General features: G+C 31.6%; 7 protein-coding genes across 7 annotated transcripts; 2 read left to right on the forward strand and 5 right to left on the reverse strand.

Annotated features, from left to right (window-relative positions):
• The first annotated feature begins 500 nt into the window (after positions 1-500).
• Positions 501-3,523, forward strand: LOC143221020 (uncharacterized). The gene is made up of 7 exons (XM_076446561.1): positions 501-640; positions 1,600-2,035; positions 2,174-2,399; positions 2,733-2,891; positions 3,032-3,166; positions 3,253-3,372; positions 3,438-3,523. The coding sequence occupies exons 1-7, from the start codon at positions 501-503 to the stop codon at positions 3,521-3,523; spliced, it is 1,302 nt and encodes a 433-aa protein (XP_076302676.1).
• Positions 3,524-3,942: 419 nt separating this feature from the next.
• Positions 3,943-4,705, reverse strand: LOC143221025 (NF-kappa-B inhibitor-interacting Ras-like protein). Its single transcript, XM_076446565.1, has 2 exons — positions 4,607-4,705; positions 3,943-4,449 (listed from the first exon to the last, which is right to left on the reverse strand). Exons 1-2 carry the CDS (start codon positions 4,703-4,705, stop codon positions 3,943-3,945), a joined length of 606 nt encoding a protein of 201 aa, XP_076302680.1.
• Positions 4,706-5,635: 930 nt separating this feature from the next.
• On the reverse strand, positions 5,636-12,828 carry LOC143221027 (CCAAT/enhancer-binding protein gamma-like). The gene is made up of 4 exons (XM_076446568.1): positions 12,814-12,828; positions 6,047-6,157; positions 5,816-5,972; positions 5,636-5,739 (listed from the first exon to the last, which is right to left on the reverse strand). Exons 2-4 carry the CDS (start codon positions 6,155-6,157, stop codon positions 5,636-5,638), a joined length of 372 nt encoding a protein of 123 aa, XP_076302683.1. The 5' UTR covers positions 12,814-12,828.
• LOC143221021 (RNA polymerase II-associated factor 1 homolog) lies at positions 6,880-9,020 on the reverse strand. The gene is made up of 8 exons (XM_076446562.1): positions 8,947-9,020; positions 8,787-8,879; positions 8,398-8,722; positions 8,166-8,309; positions 7,993-8,096; positions 7,699-7,915; positions 7,373-7,616; positions 6,880-7,298 (listed from the first exon to the last, which is right to left on the reverse strand). Exons 1-8 carry the CDS (start codon positions 9,018-9,020, stop codon positions 6,880-6,882), a joined length of 1,620 nt encoding a protein of 539 aa, XP_076302677.1.
• LOC143221023 (uncharacterized) lies at positions 10,111-12,402 on the forward strand. The gene is made up of 8 exons (XM_076446563.1): positions 10,111-10,292; positions 10,385-10,499; positions 10,583-10,708; positions 10,828-11,273; positions 11,352-11,601; positions 11,672-11,844; positions 11,954-12,119; positions 12,199-12,402. Exons 1-8 carry the CDS (start codon positions 10,111-10,113, stop codon positions 12,400-12,402), a joined length of 1,662 nt encoding a protein of 553 aa, XP_076302678.1.
• A 283-nt stretch (positions 12,829-13,111) lies between the features above and the next one.
• On the reverse strand, positions 13,112-15,800 carry LOC143221024 (engulfment and cell motility protein 1-like). Its single transcript, XM_076446564.1, has 7 exons — positions 15,669-15,800; positions 15,228-15,521; positions 14,725-15,153; positions 14,237-14,653; positions 13,739-14,176; positions 13,347-13,653; positions 13,112-13,275 (listed from the first exon to the last, which is right to left on the reverse strand). The coding sequence occupies exons 1-7, from the start codon at positions 15,798-15,800 to the stop codon at positions 13,112-13,114; spliced, it is 2,181 nt and encodes a 726-aa protein (XP_076302679.1).
• Positions 15,801-16,606: 806 nt separating this feature from the next.
• LOC143221026 (T-cell activation inhibitor, mitochondrial-like) lies at positions 16,607-18,882 on the reverse strand. The gene is given in 9 exon segments (XM_076446567.1): positions 16,607-16,841; positions 16,908-17,039; positions 17,195-17,356; positions 17,399-17,444; positions 17,447-17,498; positions 17,585-17,897; positions 17,971-18,362; positions 18,652-18,766; positions 18,860-18,882. Coding segments are annotated over 9 exon segments (1,470 nt in total).
• Between the last annotated feature and the right edge of the window lie 734 nt (positions 18,883-19,616).

The following is a 19,616-nucleotide window of genomic DNA, read 5'->3' on the forward strand; positions in this document are numbered from 1 at the left end:
TTAGTCTCCCCCGTTGGCTATCCGATAGAAGGAGAGCTTTAACATTTGAACCGACGAATTTGCCGACCGACCATCGGAGTCATCCTTATCGATGATAAGTTATCGCGAATCAGCCGTATGTTCTAACGAAGGCGCGTCCAATTATTAGGAAGGAACCGAAACGATCGCGTCGTACGTGCGAACGACCGTTCGTTTCTCCGTTTTCTACGGATTTCTCCGACGATACGCCTACGTTCCTATTGCTTCCAAACCTCAGGGGTAAGAACGAGACGAGAGGAGGAGAAAGATCAAAAGAAAATGTTGCAAATGTCGAGAGCAAATACTAGAGATTATACACCTACTCGCCTAAATAGAACGCCGTACGAGTAGGGCATAGCGTATAATAGACGGTATCTCTTCGCCGCGAGTTTCGTAATACTTCCGACTCGCTAGAAACCCGTTTACTTAACGCAGAGATAGACCGCGAAATTCCGTCAGATTTAGATGTCTCCGAGGCAGGAATGTCGCGACCGGGTCGAAGAATCTTTCAGGGGCCGTACTTAACAGACAGAGGCGAAGAAAAGCGAAGGAAAGCGAAGAAAAGCGTGGAGAAGAGAAGGGAAGGGAAAGAACGACGAAGCGGAAAGGTCTTCGTCACGAAGTTCGTCGTGGAAGTTCGATTGCGAGTTCGAGGAGGTCGATGCCGATATCGCGCGATCGTTCCTTGCCAGATCGGAAGCGGGCTATCTTATTCGCATCTGTCGCCGCCTTGTTTCCGTTTGTCTCCAAGGTCGATCGCGTCATCGACGTTCAAGATTAGACATCCAGGAAACGCAAGGGCGGTTGTCTTTCCGTCGAGCGATACGTTCGCTCGACGAGATCAGTACCTGGCTCGAGAACATCGATAGCAATGCTAACAGAACAAAAAGAATACCGATACCACTGTTTATCGCGTTGCGCCGGCGATGCTCGAAATGCTATATTTTGGCAGCGCGAGTGCTCGGATCTACCCCACGGAAAAGGGGTGCTACCCGCTCCTTTATTCTCCCTTCTTTCCGTTTTTCTGTTCTTTTTTTTTCCTCTTTTCCTTTCCACTTGACACACCGGAGCATGATCGCTGCTGCGTTCGTAGACATTTAAATATAGATCGTACATAGGGTATATTGTATACACAAATATCCAAGACGTTTAAATAAAAGCTTATTTATTGCCGAGTACACGAGGCCATGGATATATGCTTATCGGCTTTTCCCACGCTTCTACCTCGTGCCTACGGTTCCGTTCGAAAGTCCTTCTTCTTCGATCCTATTGTTAGCCAATGTCACCGTGTCCATCGGATACTAAGCTGGTATAAACCGAGTAACGAAAGACAAGAAAGTATAGGAAAGAAAGAGAGGGAAAAAAAGGAAAGAAAAAAAAGATCTCGAATAATGCACCGTAATGAGCAGAAAAAGGAGACTAAACTTTGTAAGTACAATCAAAACTTAGAGGAGGGGCAGGCGGTAGTGTATAGATAGGAACTTATCAAGGTAGGTAACACATAGAAGATAGCCTGGCCTGCCTATACGATATCCGCATACGCATTTTTAACAAGATTTCGTGCGCGCGATGATAAAATAGTCGATCATTAAAAGTAGATAGTTTCGAGATTTCTGCTCATTGCTCGTCCGTTCTACCTGCCATTCACGACGTTTCACCTACGTGCAATATCATTTCCTTGCGAAAAGAGTTACCGATAGTAAGTGACTTGATCGATTTCATGGCGGGCCCGGCGAATACAGGCTGCGACATACGCGATCGTGCCGAACAATCGAAATCTGAAACACAATCGATCGAGAATAACGAGAATAACAATGAGTTTCTCGTTAAGTACCAAAATCAATTGTACGACGTACGCGACTTTCTTTTCTACCATCCCGGCGGGAAAAAGGTGTTCGATTCGTTTAAGAATCGAAGCTTAGATAAAATATTCCAAGAGAATCCTCACTCGAAAGCGGCGTTTCACCTGTTGGAAGAGTTCACGTTGAAAAATCAAAAAACGTACCAGAAATATGAGGTGAGTACAAGAGTGAAGCTTAGAAAGGTACCTGATATTCCTGTCGAATTGTTTCGCCTCTGTTTTACGCTTTAAGGAAAACGTAAGGAAAACACAGAGACTTGCCAACTGACCATGGTTTCATTTAAACGTTTATAGAACCTGATCGATTGGAACGCAGCTATACTTCCACAAGTAGGTTCGTTAGGTCATCGATATTACGAGTGGGTCAATTTACCAGTGAATCGTAATATTAAACTTTTCGAGTCAAAGATCTTAGAAAGCATGACAATTACTCCGTGGTACCTAATCCCGATCGTATGGATCCCAATTGTTATCTATTTCGTTTATACAGGATGGATGAACAATATCGCCAATAATACCGGTAATTATATCTCACCCGTTGAATTTTCTTCGTTTCTTCTTTTACTTTATTAAATACACGAAGTAACCACGGTGGCTAGAAACGAAGCAACAATTGCTACGAAACAATTGAAATATACCATTATCGGTTTACCCAAAGGATGATCGATCGTTATAAATTTAGAAAAATGTAGACATCACCGATTTAGATGATTTTTGCATATGTTATAAAATTCCACATTTTTAACAATTTTTAAACATAACCGCTTCTTTCCACTTCTTCCTATATAATTTGCCATAAAATTACTGTAATTTCATTATTATGTACATTCTACTAATTTTTCGTCATTTCCAGGAACCACTTTGTTCGAATCTATAATCTCGTACGTACTAGGTATATTTTTGTGGAGCCTTATAGAATATATACTTCACCGTAAACTTTTTCACTTTACACCAGCTACTAACTCTAAATTACTTATTTCCTTTCATTTTCTGCTTCATGGCGTTCATCACAAGTACAAAATTAATAGTTAATCGTTGAATTCGTTCTATTTCTAAAAAAAAAAAAGAAAAAAGAAAGAAAGAAAAAGCGACAAGAAAATAATTTGATAAGTGAAAATCGAATAAAATCGATAAGTGAACATTTTTTTTCACAGGCACCATTTGATGGTAGGAGACTAGTATTTCCTCCTCTTCCAGCTTTAATAATTACAAAATGTTTAATGTGTATTTATGAATTGCTGTTTCCGCAAACGGCGATTTCGTTTATAATGGCTGGAACATTGACAGGTAATGTCAAGGATACACATATATAGATTTGATAATCCTATTAAGAACGTTAATTATGCATTAATAAAAAATGTTTTGTTCCATAGGCTATATTTTTTATGATTTAATACATTATTATTTACATCATGGCGCGCCAAAAGACGGAACATATATGTATCAATTGAAAAGAAGGCATAACTATCATCATTTCTTACATCATGACTTAGGTAACACTCTTTTTACCTCGAAAACGTTAGACAAATCTATTATAAACGAAAATTGTCTTCTTCAGGTTATGGTATTAGCAGTAAACTGTGGGATTACGTGTTCGGAACGAATATTTGTTTACGGAAATTGAAAAAGCCGATTGAATGGTAAATCGTATCGCTTCAGTGACCCATATGTGTATTATACATGAAGTTTTTATAACAAGCAAACAGTACGAATGAAGATAATTGCGATTTACGATCGATAATTCGATAGTATATGTATATATATATATATTTTTTATATATATATATATATATGCATCTACTTTAAGTACAAACAAGGAACTAAATGCACAATATATTGTACATAAAATTGAACAATATCTTAAGAAAAACTAATATTATACATATACAATACTATAAGCACCTAAACAAACAGATGCTGTAAGTACATTATCCTTTGAGTATACGCTTATTTTGTACAAAAATTATTTGAGCATACTAAACAATCGAACCAGTGTCAGTGATTAAAAGAATGCCACTAACATTGGTAATACGAACATCTAAGTAAGTTATAAATAAATCTAATTAAGGGCCTTCAACTTTGATATTTTTTCTACCCATACTTAATTGAGGGAATGTACTCTTATTGGTAGGAGGATTCAATCTAGAGGATAAATTAACAAATGCTTCAAACAAACTTCCCCTATCCATAACATTTACTTCATAATGTTTCAATTTCTCTCTTGTACACCAATTTGCAGCCTTGCTTGCTGTATTCTCCAAACTATGAGACTCTTCTTCTGTTTTACTTCGATTTCCAATAACGATCACGGTTATTTCCTTTTTGTCTTTATTTTTGTCAATGTCCTTTTTCAGTGGAAAAAGTACATCTAAAGATTCTGGTTTAGCAGTATCATAAACTAGAACGTATCCATCTGCGAAACCGAGATAATGCCGCGGTAATTGCTGATTATTTGCATTATTTTGAAGAGATTCCAACCCCGCCGTGTCATAAAATCGCACTTTTTCCTTCGTGCCACGGTCCGTTTCTATGTTTGCAACATAAATATCTTCGATTGTAGGATGAATTTCCTATTACATTACAAAATATAATTTTCATAAAATAAATATGTAATATTATGTTAATTTCATTTATGGTCAAATTGTGAATTTAAAATTACAAAACAGTATATAACATACAAATGTTCTTTTACAACTGATTTTGTTCAAACATAACCTAAATTCTTACTGTCTTGACATTGACATTCCCGTATATAAGTTGTTCCAATAACGCAGTCTTTCCGACACCTTTCATTCCACAAACAACTACTCTCGTTGTTTTCCCCATATCCAAATTTTCCTTTTAGTTGTACGATTATTTACTTTGAATATTAAAACTCATGCCAGAGTTAAAAATATAACTCAAATCACTGAAGTCAACATTGAATCTAGTAACTGAATGATGACAGGTGTTTTTCTAGGGGAAATCTATATTATTTATTTTCATTAAAAGTGCGTCCCCCTTTTCGATTTAAATTTATTTACACATAGAATAAATACTTGTAACTTCAGGTACTTTGTTTTATTTCATTTAAAAATACTCTTGACAATTTATACACTTTGTAACAATGAACATTCTTCTATAGTAATATAGCTTTTTAAAAAAAGATTTTGTCGTAATATACCTTATGAAACTTTCTGTTTGATGTCCCAGTTGCATAAAATATATAACGATAAATGTTGATAATTCAATTATAATGGAATGATTAAAATAATGTTATTATAAGTAGCTATAATTCACAGTTGTATCTTATGTATAATATCATAAAAAATAAAAATTTACGAAATACATAAAATATTTTCCCTGTGGAATTATTGAGTTTGTTTATCATTCTAAACTTAAACGCTTAAATGTATCATACACATGCTCTGTTATACACCTATCTCCTTCTTCGATACAATATCTCTCCATCTTCATATAACATATTGTCATTTCCTCCACTGAAAACAATTCCTACCTCTACATGCAATGTTAAATTTTTAGTATTTGAATTTTGTACCTTTTCTCATTCAGTACTTGAGATTCCAATAATAATGAATTTCACATGCAATGAGCTGCATACACTAAAATTTCATGCATCTCAAATTCAGTAAAAGTCAATTACAGTCAGATATCTTTCCAAGATATCTGACAGTTTACTAGAAATAGACGAACCAAGGTGCATCTTCAGATCTGATCAATACCACGTTTCTTGTTTCACGTGGAATTAGTTATGACCTATGGGTTAGATGCCTCTTTCGCGTGTTCCACAGATTTTGTGTCTTCAGCCAGAAGAGCATTCAAGTCTACATCTTGAAAATTCACAGAATGCTGACTTGAACCTACAGTTATAAATATAATGTACAAACATACTAAGAGCTATAAAAAAAAAATTAAATAATCCTAATATAAACATACCTGCATGTGCAAGAAAAAGGTCTTTCAAAAATCCTAATTCTTTTGTAAGCATTTTAATTTTTTCCTCGAGTAATTCATTTTCTGTTTTTAATTGATTTACACGTTCTAATGTTTGCTGTGTTCGTAATTTGCTTTTAACTCTAGAACGTTTAACAGCCTATAAAGAAAATAAAACGTTAAACAAATATTTATATTACATTTTCAATAAAATATTTAATTACTTTTATTTACTTGATTATTCCTATCTCTACGTCTTCGATAGTCTTCATCATCTTCTTCTTCGGAAACTTGTCTCTTCTTCTTATTTCCAGATGTATTATTTTCTTTATTCTTTGGTGCCATCTATAATTAATTTAAAGAAGTGTATTCAATTTAAGAATTTACGAGACTATAATTTTTAAAAACTAAAAGATTAAAAATAATAACAACATTGAATATAAGTACTACTTCTGCACAAAATATATTACTGAACTTCTAAATCAAATACATTAAACTTATTTAAATATTTTTTTTATTATATGTTTACGTAGTGAGTTAAAGCGCTACACGTAGTGCATGTGATATACATACAACTACGAATGCATATCAAGCAGTGCGTCATATAAGTCGAAGTCAATGTTTTTAGAATACACAGTATATTTTAAACGTTTAGAACACTGTAGTCTCATAGTATGAAAAATGCGTTTTCTGTATATTAATTTTTACTTACTTTTTATGCTTTATGTAAATCTTTACGTTTTTGACTTCATATCACTCTGAAAACTTCAATATTGAAACTTTTGTTGCTAGTAATACGCCATGCGTGTTACGGTAAAACATACTTTGGATACGTCATGCTGATGATGCAATGCTAGTCAAAAGAGGTTTGCAGGTGAACGCAACAGAACTTGAACTGCACTCTATCGGCATATTTTTATACTAAACATAATGATTATAAGGAAGTGTAACCTTCTTTATCGATCATTTTTTTATTATTAAAAAAGTTTTGACCGTATGTACTACATTTTACATTTATAACAATCAGTATATACATATAATGGTAGATCATTTCCAATTTTTATCATTTATTCACTTTCAGAACCACTTTCACCACTGCCACTACCAGATTCACTTCCACTGCCACTAGCTGATCTTGATCGTGAAAGGGATCTCGACTTTGATCTAGATTTCGAACTCGATGGAGATCCAGATCGAGATTTGGCTGGAGATCCAGAACGAGATCTCGAAGGTGATTTTGATCGAGATCTTGATTTAGAAGAGTTCCTAGACTGAGGAGTACCAGATCTTGATCGTGATTTGCTACGCGATCTAGAAGGGGACTGCGATTCAGAACGTGAACGAGAAGCAGATCGAGACTTTGATGGTGACGCAGAACGAGATTTCGATCTAGAACCCGATTTTGAACGAGAGCGAGATTTTCTACTGGATACTCTGGAAGATGCTCTCGACGATGCCCTGGATTCAGCCTCATTTTCAGATCCTTCTAAAATAAAATTCAATAATACATTTAAAATATGTAAGATATATAAACAATAAATTCCGTATAATACTACTGACCTCTTTCCTCTGTTTTCTCAACTTCTTGCTGAGGTTCTTCTTCTTCCTCTTCTTCTTCTTCTTCTTCATCCTCATCTTCTTCTCCTGGTGGTTCCAATTGTTTTTCTCTATATCTTTGCATTTTAAATTCAGTAGCATTAAGCGGCCGATGTCTCACTATCAACCTCGTGTTATTCGGTTGTTGTCCAACTTTTTGACGACGCTTGCTAAGACGTACTCGTGTTTCTAACTCATTATAATACACCTGTAATGCGAGTAATAAAAGTATATATTTTTATTACATCTAACTAATCTTTTGTTACTTATTACTTTAATATAGAACATACCCCATCTGGTCTTATAACAAGGAAATAATTTTCTTCGTATCCCTTTGAAGCTTTACTCTTAACATTCCAATTATATTCTCTAGCCATTTTATATTCATATTCTTCATCATCTGCATAGTCAATACCAGCTGTAAAATCTCTTCTACGCTTTTCTAATGTCTCTTCCAATGGTAAGAAGTATGCTACAAATTGTTCACCACTTTCATCCATCACACCCCTAAAGCAATACCTCTGTTATAATATGTAATAAAATACTACAAAATAATTAACAAACTATATAAAATACAAATTTACCGTATCATAGCTTGTGACATTTCTTCAATTTGAGCTGGAACCGAACGTCCAGTTGGAGCTGGATCTGAATCAAATATGACTTGTGCACAAGGATATTTCCATAGCTGAAAAAAGTAAATAAAAACATAATAAAACATCAAAATATCTATATTAAGTAGAAGTATTTAAAATACCTTGAAATCTGGAAATACTGGCAAAATTTCTACAGGTACTACATTTGGTTTACTGTAATGTCTTTCAATTGATTTCTTATTATCTTCAAATGTTTTTTCTATAGCTTTTATTTGACTTTCACGGTCCATATATAATGTTTCTTCCTATGAATATAAGAATAAAAGTAGAGTTTCATATATCAAATAAAAAGTTCATTCAATATAAATTAAGCATATAAATATTAACGCTTACTTTGAAGTTTTTCTTGATGCTATAACCAACTTTAGCTTCAACTTTATCCACAGTTTGTGGTTGAAATCTAGTCTGTTCTGTGGAAATATATTCAGTACGTCTGAGCCAAGATACACTTCTAGCATGATGTCTAGATCTTTTAGAATCTTGTGGAGTAAGGACATCTTCTTCTAGAAGTTTTTCATCAGCAGGATCTAACTGAGCATTTACATCTCCAGCATACGTATCTTTATTTATAAGATCAATTTCTACACCTAAGTCATGTTCTGTGAGTACTTCATACTTATAGTTACGTTCCAGTGATGTTGGATTATACTGTATAAACCTATAAATATTACTCAATTATACAGTATCCAAAATATTGTTGATATTTAAAAATGTGATCTTACCGAGTAGATTCAAAAGGATATGTAATGAATTTTGGATCAAATGGTATATCAGGTAATGTATTACAATATTTAACTCTACATATTAACTCTGATCTGAAATAAAAATAATAAAAGGGAATATAATATGAAAATAAAGAATAGGTTATAATCGAATTTTTACCTTTTCTCTGCTGGTCTTGCCGTACGTTTATCACGTTCGGTTGTGTTACCATTAGTTTGAATGGTGGGTGCCATATTACTCTAACAAATGAAATCTAGCAATATTTTAATCATTACAACAAAATTACATTGAAAATCAGATAGCTTCCAAATCGCAAATCACACTTTGTATACCAAAGACAGTAGTTTATCCGACGCCATCTAGTTATATCTTATGATACACATTCAAAATTGGAGCAACATTTTTCTTTTTAATTTTTGGATTATAACAGTGTATCATATAAATATTTAAATTAAAATATTCATCAAAAAACATCGTTATATTATTAAAATTTAATAATGAAATCTTTTATTTATTGTAAATCTTATTCGTCATAAGTTTTCGAAATATCATGTTAATAATTGTACAAAAACAAAATATATTGCAATAGCAGTACGAAAGTGTATATAACTATACTTGATAAAAATGTTAAAAAGTAAAATAGTATGACTTTCGTGGCTTTGCTAGTTTTAGTACGCAGGCGTTTATTCAATACGATATTGATTTGAATGCGCAATATCATATAACGATAGTCGTCTCATTCGGAAATGCGGATACTGCTGTTTCTAACTTGATATACTCTGTATTACGAAAGTATTGTTCTAAGAGTTACAATAGTGAACGAAATAGTGCATAACAGAAAAAGAATTAAAAGACATGGTTGGACCAAATATTTCCTTGTGACTAACCGTTCCGGAAGGTGGAACAACTTCTGTACAGGGCGCATCCTTTAGGACACCTTCCGATCACGAGCGTGTAAATTCGGAACTCGCAACGCTTTGCAAAGTAAGTTACAAACAGAAAATCTTTGTTACGTAAAAATATAATATATATATACATATATATGAAAACAGTGAAATGTATAGAGAGTAAAATATAATTTCCTATTAGTTGGTTAAAGTAAATAACGATTTTTCTAATTAAGGAAATTCAGATTAAAACATTTATATGGGAATGCAAAGTTTTGAATTGAAATTAAACATTTCAGAAATTAAATTATTGATTACATATTTGTAATTTTTAAACTCTAATTGAGACAAACGTTAATTTCAGGTGTATCCTGTAAGCCCTGTAACAGGGCCGGGTGCAGCAAGATCCGTATGGGAATTAAGTCCCGATCCCGACATGGTCGGGCATCTACCGAATACTCCAATTTCTAGCACTACTCATCAAAGCCAAGGATCGGCTAAAGGCTCTGAATTACAATCAAGAAATGGCCCCGACGATAATATTTATACAGATGAAACTGCTCCGGGTCAAACACCATCGGATGAAACGAAACGAATTTTCGAACTTCTTAGATCTAGGTACTGAATTATATAGTATTGCATTCTTGAATATAATTTTATTTGTACGAGTAAATTTTAAAGTCAATTAAATAATTGAAACATTCTTTCAGTGAAATTGGAGCAGTCGATGAGTTGGTAGAAAAGAACGGTTTAAGTGTCCTAAGTGCGAGGGATGAATGGGGATATACACCCGCTCATTGGGCTGCTCTGGATGGAAATATTGAAGTTAGTTGGTATAATGACTTTTATTTGCGGAGAAAATATTGCTTTTTGATAAAAAAAAAGAACTACTTATTATTACGTTGCAGGTAATGAGATACTTAATAGAACGAAATGGACCAGTTGACCTTTCATGTCTTGGAACTCAAGGACCGAGACCGATACATTGGGCTTGTCGGAAAGGTCATAGTGCAATAGTTCAGCTACTACTAAAGGTATGTAAATTAATAATTTACGTGGCATACAATTGACATACAATTTTCATATTACACGAAATTATAAGTATATTTATTAACTTATAATAAATATTTAAATTATTTTCAATCGTTTTTAGGCAGGGGTTGCTGTTAATGCAGCAGATTTTAAAGGTTTAACACCACTCATGACTGCGTGTATGTTTGGAAAATTTGCAACAGCAGCATTTTTATTAGGATCTGGTGCACTAGGACATTTAACAGATATAAATGGAGACACTGCCCTTCATTGGGCTGCATATAAAGGGCATGCAGAATTAATAAGATTACTTATGTATAGTGGGGTAGATTTACAAAAGCCAGACTACTTTGGATCCACTCCACTCCATTTAGCATGTCTTTCTAGAAACGTCAGTTGCGTTAAAATATTATGTGAAAAAAGCAAAATTGAATTAGAACCTCGTGACAAAAATGGTAAAACACCGCTACAATTAGCGAAAAGTCATCGGCATTCGGAGATTGTAAGAATATTACAGGCTGAACAGAAACGGCGAGCTAGATGGATTCCACCTATTAATGAACTTTGGTTTGTATTTTGTCTTTTACGAAGAATTTTTCGAAACATTTGATAAACTAATATATTGATATCTTTTTCTCTTTTAAGGGCATTGCTATTTGGTGGGGCTGGAAATAGTAAAGGTCCTATATTACTATTTATGATATCTGTTCTTTTATGGGGATATCCAATGTATTTATTAAAATGTATTCCATTGACATGGAATCTTTTACGTGGTAGTCATTATTGCTTTATTTATTGGAATATTGTTATGTGGATCTCATGGATTGTGGCAAATAGAAGAGATCCTGGCTATGTACCACAGAATACTGAAACCTACTATAGAGCAATTAAACAGGTATTTTATAATTTCATTATTTTCTATAAAGTATTGTATAATTATTTTATTAAATACTTTTATATTTCAGATTCCATATTATGATAAATGGAAAAAAAGGAATGTAGTATTATCTCGTTTATGTCATAGTTGTAGATGTTTTAGGCCTCTGAGAGCTAAACATTGCAGAATCTGTAATAGATGTGTTACATATTTTGATCATCATTGTCCATTTATATATAATTGTGTTGGTTTGAGAAACAGGTAAATTATGAGGCAATTTATATATGTCTAATTATGAATACAATACAATCCAATTTCTGTTCCTCTATTCCTTAAGCTATTGATTATAATTAATCGATTATTATTACAGAATGTGGTTCTTTCTTTTTGTTATGTGTGTAGCAATAAACTGTTCATTTACTATTTATTTTGCTTGCTACTGTATGGCAATTGAAGGAATCCAATTATTATATGTATTAGGAGTATTAGAAGCATTAGTATTCTGTGGACTTGGATGGATTTTAACATGCACTTCAGTAAATATAAAAATTTCTTTTGTTTTAATATCAAATATCATACTTATTCAAACTTATAACAATTTCCTATTCCTTACAGCTATTGCATGCATGTATGAATTTAACTACAAATGAAATGTTCAATTACAAACGATATTCGTATTTAAGAGACAAGAAAGGGAGATATTTAAACCCCTTCAGTAGGGGACCTGTTCTTAATTTTATTGAATTCTTTCTTTGTCCACCAAACCATCAAGCAAATGATCCTCAAAACTATCATATACTTTCAGAAGATATCATGTAAATAATATTAAATGGTAATTATTATTTTTTTAGTAATGCTGCACCTTTAAGAAAGTAAAGATGTCATTAATTATACAATTAACATTATATTGACTGTAACATATGTACCTGCACATAATCTTCATGATTATTGCTTTTAATATTATAGCTTTTTACTTGTGGTATTGAATAAAAAGGATGATTCAATAAATAATTTATTAAGTTCTATTTAAAAATTTACTACATCTTTAATATCATAATTTCTTCAAAAATGTCTATTCAACATGATTTAAAACAATGTTTTGTCATGATTATAATGATTCGATTACAAAACTTACTAAAAGAATCATGTATAATATTCATTTTTTAATTCCTCTTATTACTATTAAATAAAAAAAGATATACTATTATGTAAATATAAATTGATATATACAAATAATTTTGCAAATGTTATATATATATATAAAATTGGTATATGTAAAATGTATCTTTGGTAAAATATACTGCGTTCTTTTACCTAATTAAAATACCTATGATTTAATTCATATAATTAAAAGTTTTGCGTATTGTGTTGATACAATACTGTAGAAATGCTAAAAATGATTTGTTTGTATAAAAATCATAGTTTGGATTAAAAATTGATTTTTGTTTTGGTAAATACCTAAGCATTTTGTTATCAATAAATCTTAAGTTGAATTTTTATAATAACTATTAAGTATAAGACGAAATTTTTACTTCAATTCGTAGCAAAAATCGTAATTTGGCGGAGGGTCGGGAATCGCAGGCGGATCTTGAGGAATATCAATCCCTTCTGTATCCAAGAGTCTCAATTTAATATCCATAGATAATAATGTTTCCAAGTCATTTTCCGCCTCTTTACTGGTCATTCTGTTACCTGTAAATAACGTATATTTCTTTGGATCTGTAGAAAAGGTAATCTAAATTACAAATAATGATACTACATACCAAGTAAAGCGTTAATACCATCGGTCCAATAATCGAAAACTTGTTCATCAGGAGCAACAAAATCTAAGCTTGAAACTTCTACAGAATCTAAGATTAAAGAGAATGCTAATTGATGCGTAGTTTTTCGTCTTTGCAAATCCTTCATATGTGGACAATCTCTGCCAGTCAGTAAAGCACGAATTTCAACAACAGCTAATTTTGTAGGAAGTTCATCTATTGTTGGTACTGATTTTTCATCACAATCACCATAATGAAATACTTTGTGATTTGGTGAAAGCCGAACATACCAGAATTTATCCTTGATTCTCTATATTACAATGTTTGTTACAAACATGAAGCAACTAGAAGTTATTTTATGTAACTACAATATTCTATGGAATAACAATAATTACCTGTCCTCTGGCACTGTATTTCATAAATCTAGTGCCTTCTACTAAAAATCCTAAGCGTTGTTGTTGAATGAGTTCTAAAATTTCAGGTGTAATTTGTTCTCTCAGTTCAACTATTGGCCTTGCATGACTTTCCCATTCTTCTCTACTAGTTCTTTCTTGTTGCCATAAATTAGTAATCGTTGAATACGTTAATTGTTGTAATTTATTTTTGAACTTATCTAATCCTGTAGGTTTACACTGGAGTGCTCTTGTGATCTGCTCTCTTACAACAGAGAACACTTTTACAAAATCCTCAGTAGTGGCTCTCATTTCTTTCCAGGTCTTATTTAGAAGAATTATGCATACACAATAGAACTCTTCAAATGGATGATCATGTGTAAAAAACATAGGGTGATATGACTGCCCTTGTTCACTGGGTGCTTCTCCAATACGTAGAACCTAATCAAATTCAATAATAAATTTAATTTGTTCAAATTATTTACACTGTTTTATACTTACTTCACAAAGTAATTTAACAAGTTCCACACTTGTCCTACCAAAAGGACATTCATGTTCATCTGCTCTGCAAGAGTTTTCTAGAACAACTTTAGTGTAAGCTTCAGTATGATTCCGTGCAAAATAGACCATGCAATCTAAAGCGAGCATGCCAGGAGGAGTTTCAGTAAAATCAAGAGCAGGATTAATATCATATTTAAAACCCAGTTTTTTGTAGTCTTTAGCAAAAAGACCTTGTTTTCTAGCAGTAACGTCTCCACCTATGGCCCCTTCAGTATCAAAAGCAATTCTTCGAAGTTCTTTAATTTTGTCATGTGCATCTTGATCTTGTGGATCCATATTTGTCATCATACGCTGTTCCCACAGACTTAACATAAGTGTTTGTAATACATACAATTGATGTGCCATTTCTGCACCAACCTATGTTAAAATTTGATTCTATTGCAAATTTGTACATATATATTGTAAAAAAAAGATTTCATATTTCATACCTGGCCTGTAGATTGTATGATATTTGTTAAAAATAAATTTCTAACTTGTTTAGACTGGAGAGTTGCAGCAACAACTCTACGTTTTGATAAATCAGCCTTAAGAAATAAAGCATTTATTAGAGCTATTGCATTTTGTTGTATCTGTGGACGTGCACTTTGTAAATGCATCACCAAATTAGGAAAAGTCACTTCTTTTTCAACTTGTCCATATTTTCCCGAAGAATTTAATACTATATTTTCAAGAATGCTAAGTGAAGCTTCAATAATACTGGTATCTTGGATTACAGCTTGATTGTTTACGTAACTTGCTACTTTATTAATAAAGGGTGTTTCTAATATATCCCATGATACAATTCCATGATCCATTAGTTCTACAAATGATTGAAGTGAATATGCAAGTGCATTTCCTTTATATTTTTCACCTTCAACCTTTAAACAGATGTATAAACTATAATTGATTATAAAGTAATATAATTTAGTTAAAGATTTAATATTTGAAATACCTGTGATATAATTAAAGCTAATCCTTGCTTGTTAATAAATTCTAATGCAAATGTCATATCTGTGCTAAGAGTGCTTAATTTCTGCAAAGCAACAGTTTTTTCTTCCATAGTCCCATTGTTAAGTTTTGTTAAGATATCACAAGCTGTTTTTGAGGGGGAGAATTCTAATCTTAAAATACTACCATTTTTTACTTCATTACGATTTTTTTCTGTGATATAATTGTGATTATTATTATCTGAAAATTGTAATGAATATGATTCAGGATCAGAAAGACCCCACCCATTGCATAGTTCCTAACAAAAATAAAATATATTATTTGCGTTTTATAAATCCTTATATTAATATATATAACTTGAAATTAATTTTCTTAAAGACTACTGATAAAATTGTGCATTTACTATATTTATAAATATATTAAATTAACATTTGCTTTTAGATACCTGAATGATTCCAGTAAGAGGATGTTTTTGATTAAATTCAATGAGTTGTGCTACTTGGTCCGTCATCTCAACAGCAATTTTCACGATATTTGAATCCTTCTGGACCGGCATTTTTATTGTTTGCGTGTACATGAATAATTCAGGAACAATTTTTAACTATAACGAAATCAAGAGATACGAAAACAGCCGGTTCAGTCTGTTTTGAGAAATATTACAGATTTGACGTATCTCTTGTCATAACAACGTGACGGCCATGATGCTAGTTTTATATTAAATCACAAGGCGTCTAACGGTCTCGCCCCACCACGAAACGTTTAATCAAAAGTATATAAGTGCTTATATATATATAAAAATATATATATGCATATTTCCTAATGACTGGTATGAGATGTTACGCGCAAGTCAGGAAACATTTTTATAGTTTTATATATTAGAAATTTAAATTTAAATTACGTAGGTTTGTATAATTCTTATGATAATTTATTATTATCTTACTTAAATAAACTGCAACGTTGATTAAAAAATTTTTTATTTTTAATTCTTTTACATATGTATTTGTATTGCGTGATTTTATAAAATATTCATTTTTTTTATATTTCTCTAAATTTAAAAGTTCATATACAATTTATTAAAATGAATAATTAGTTACACATGACGTGCAAAAAAAAGTTTACAAGATATGATAAACTAATCACATTATAAATTGTATTTTACAAAGCATAATAAAGGGGTTATTTGCTTTGTGCAATTCTTTAGGTTAATTGTTTTTCTTATATACATTTAAAATTTGTTTATCACACGTATAACCTACATTCTAATTATTATCAATTAATCATAATTCATACACTTTCTTAACATAATTGTTCTATCAATTGACATTAAAATAGAGTGCAGTAAAGAAAGATCAACAAATATCAACAAATACTCTATGTTAAGTTCTACAATTTCCAATCCCATGGAATACATAATACACCATCACTCATAACAGAATAATAATGTGTTATCCAAAGCATAACACCTTTCAGTAAAGGAGCTAAAATCTTTTTATGCAATAATAAACGTTCGCAACATTGTATCATTAAATCAGGGGTAATACTATCATCCTTATTTAAAACTGTCAATCCCAATTCTTGGACAGTTTTATCATGAAGTTCACGTTCTACATGTTTTATGCTGTAAAAGAGATAGTATTTAAAAGAATGAATAAATTTCTTAAGCTAGATCATAAGATGATCTTACTTATTATAATGATGTAATCTCTTAGTAGCTTCTTCTAAATTATCAGTAATAAAGTTTACTAAAAGGAAACTTGGACATGAAGATGGAACTATAAATTGTCCAGTAGGAGAGAGCATTAGGGGACCTGCTTCACTGAAAGTAATATTCACTTAATTATTCATACCTTACTTTAAGTTGATAATACATTATACTTACAAATAAATTGAATCAGTTAAATTTATATCCTATTTACAAATAAACAGAAAGGAAATACATATGATATGTTAAATATCACAGGTAATACTAACGCTTCAATTACAATTTCATAAGCAGATAAACTAGCTGGCCACACTTTCGGATAATTCCGTCGTCCTCGGTAATCTGAGAGGGTTGTAGTAAGTTGTCGAAGCTGACGTTCATACTGGCTAACCATTACTTTCGGCATGAATTTCCTGCACATATAGAGTACCCTGAGCCTTACCCTTACTCAATTAATATGTTGTATTACGCACCGTCGACCAACTTTAATGTCAAGAAGCACTTGTGAAACTGCCTTTCAAAAGCTGGTAATCTTAATAATACCACATCATACTTCTGAATATTTTTAACTAACTGTAAAAATAGATATTTATTTAATAAAATTAAATGTGTAATAAATGTTACATAAATAATAATTATAATTAATAATTTATCCTTACATCAAGCCAATTGTGCCTAACTTCACCTGAATTTAACATAACATTTCCTTCTAAGCTAATGCCTGTATCATTAGCAAACACAAGTGTCCTATTTTTGAGTACCTCCATTGGTTCAGGATGATGTTCAGCTAATGCTTTAAAAGCTAATAAACATCCTCTGTAATGAGCTATGTTCCATCCACAGTCCCATATAATATTTTTTAAACCTAATTCAGAGCATAATATTTTTTCTAACTTTTGTACTTCCTCTCTAATTGGCCTACATGCTTCTAATTTCACATGTACTTCAGTAATATGTTTGTCTAAATATGCCCTATAAAACCATAATTAATTAAAATTTCTCAATATTATAATCAATAAAATAAAAAGAATTAATAATATCTTACTTAAGAGTGTCAGGTTCTGCATTAATTTTCTTTTTCATTAAAATAGATGCATAAATGGGATCATCTTCTAGTTCTGAAAAATCTATATCTTCTCCAACACCTTTTCTTTGCCAAAATTTTGATTTGTACTGTGTACTTCCTGGTGGTTTTTGTTCTTCAATTTGATCTACAAATGTTGTTGGCAAATCACATGTCTTCAAAATAGAGAGTATAGTTTGTCTTAGATCTTTTTCTTTTAATTGTATCTGAACTAAAGTAAATTTTCCAGCTTTAAGTTCTTTTTCATTTTTGGAACGTAAATAGAATGGTAAAGTTGTAGGCCTTACTGGTCTTTGTTGTTGTAAATTTTCTATAATGGAACTTAACTGTTTTAAAGAATTTTCATTTACTGTCTGAAACATTCAAAATTATAAAAATTATATTTAATGTATTTAATATGTATTTGAATTATCATCTTGTAACTTATAGAAATTGTGTTAGCTTTTTCATAATGTAATAGATTTATTTATATAAAAACATTATATGCATACACATATACAATAATCATTGCACTTCCTTTCTTCTATAAATAATCTTAACTATAATCAAACGATAAACTGCGTTGCCGACGCGTGATTGACTTAAATCATTTATTATCTTAAAATCTAGTTTTTAAAAGATATCATAAATTAATATATTTACTCTTTGTGTGGGATATTGTCCAAATAGATCGGGATGCACGGTAAAATAAAAAGGTCGTAGTGCAGTAGATACTTCACCCGTACTTAAAGCTCTTACTGCATTTTTCCTACAAAAACTATGAAAACATGGTCGTTAATTCGTTTTAAATAAAAAAAAAATGATATGATATAATTGTGTTTTGATAATATAATCGAACAAACATGTTTACCATTTTCGTAATGCACAATACATTTTTGTAGTTTATTGTAATGTCATCACACGTTCATATTACGAAAGATTTACGATAAATATCGCATTTACCACTCATCAAATTTACTAAACACACTACATTTACAAATAATAAATTTGTCTCACATTGGACTTAGAATATGATTTTTTAGATATATAATCTACATAAAATCTACTGATATACTTCCCTGCAGATCTGTCCTTACGTTGCACCAGTATGCAAACTCGAATAACATTGGACTTGAACCTCTTCTTTTTCACTAATCAATGGTAGGATCTATACAGTGTACAGATACATGTATATATATCGGTATACGCATCCATTAAAAATAAATAACCCGTTATATTTGATCGGTTAAATTACCGTTCATTATGCACAACGTAAAGGTCAATTTTTATCATTAAAATAAGTAATACTAAACTTGAAACCTACTTTGTGTATGTTTTTTACACGATGCATTGCATTGTTTTAACAATACGTCATTGCCACTAATACGGTGTGTCTAATTTATGTACTGTACCAGCTGTTCTTGCATCTGTAGATGTAAACAAGTACATAATGAAAAACGCAGAACATTAGGATTATTATAATACTAATGCCATAGCATTTGGCTTTGTATCTGTGCTTAGTCACAGGTGGTCAAGGAAATGACTTATATATATATATATAATGTCAAGTCTCTCGGGATTTTAAAACAATGTATTGAAAATATTATCAATCGTTTTCCAGACATGGT

The sequence above is a fragment of the Lasioglossum baleicum genome, unplaced genomic scaffold (assembly GCF_051020765.1).
Source record: "Lasioglossum baleicum unplaced genomic scaffold, iyLasBale1 scaffold1826, whole genome shotgun sequence".
Classification (NCBI taxonomy): Eukaryota; Metazoa; Arthropoda; class Insecta; order Hymenoptera; family Halictidae; genus Lasioglossum; species Lasioglossum baleicum.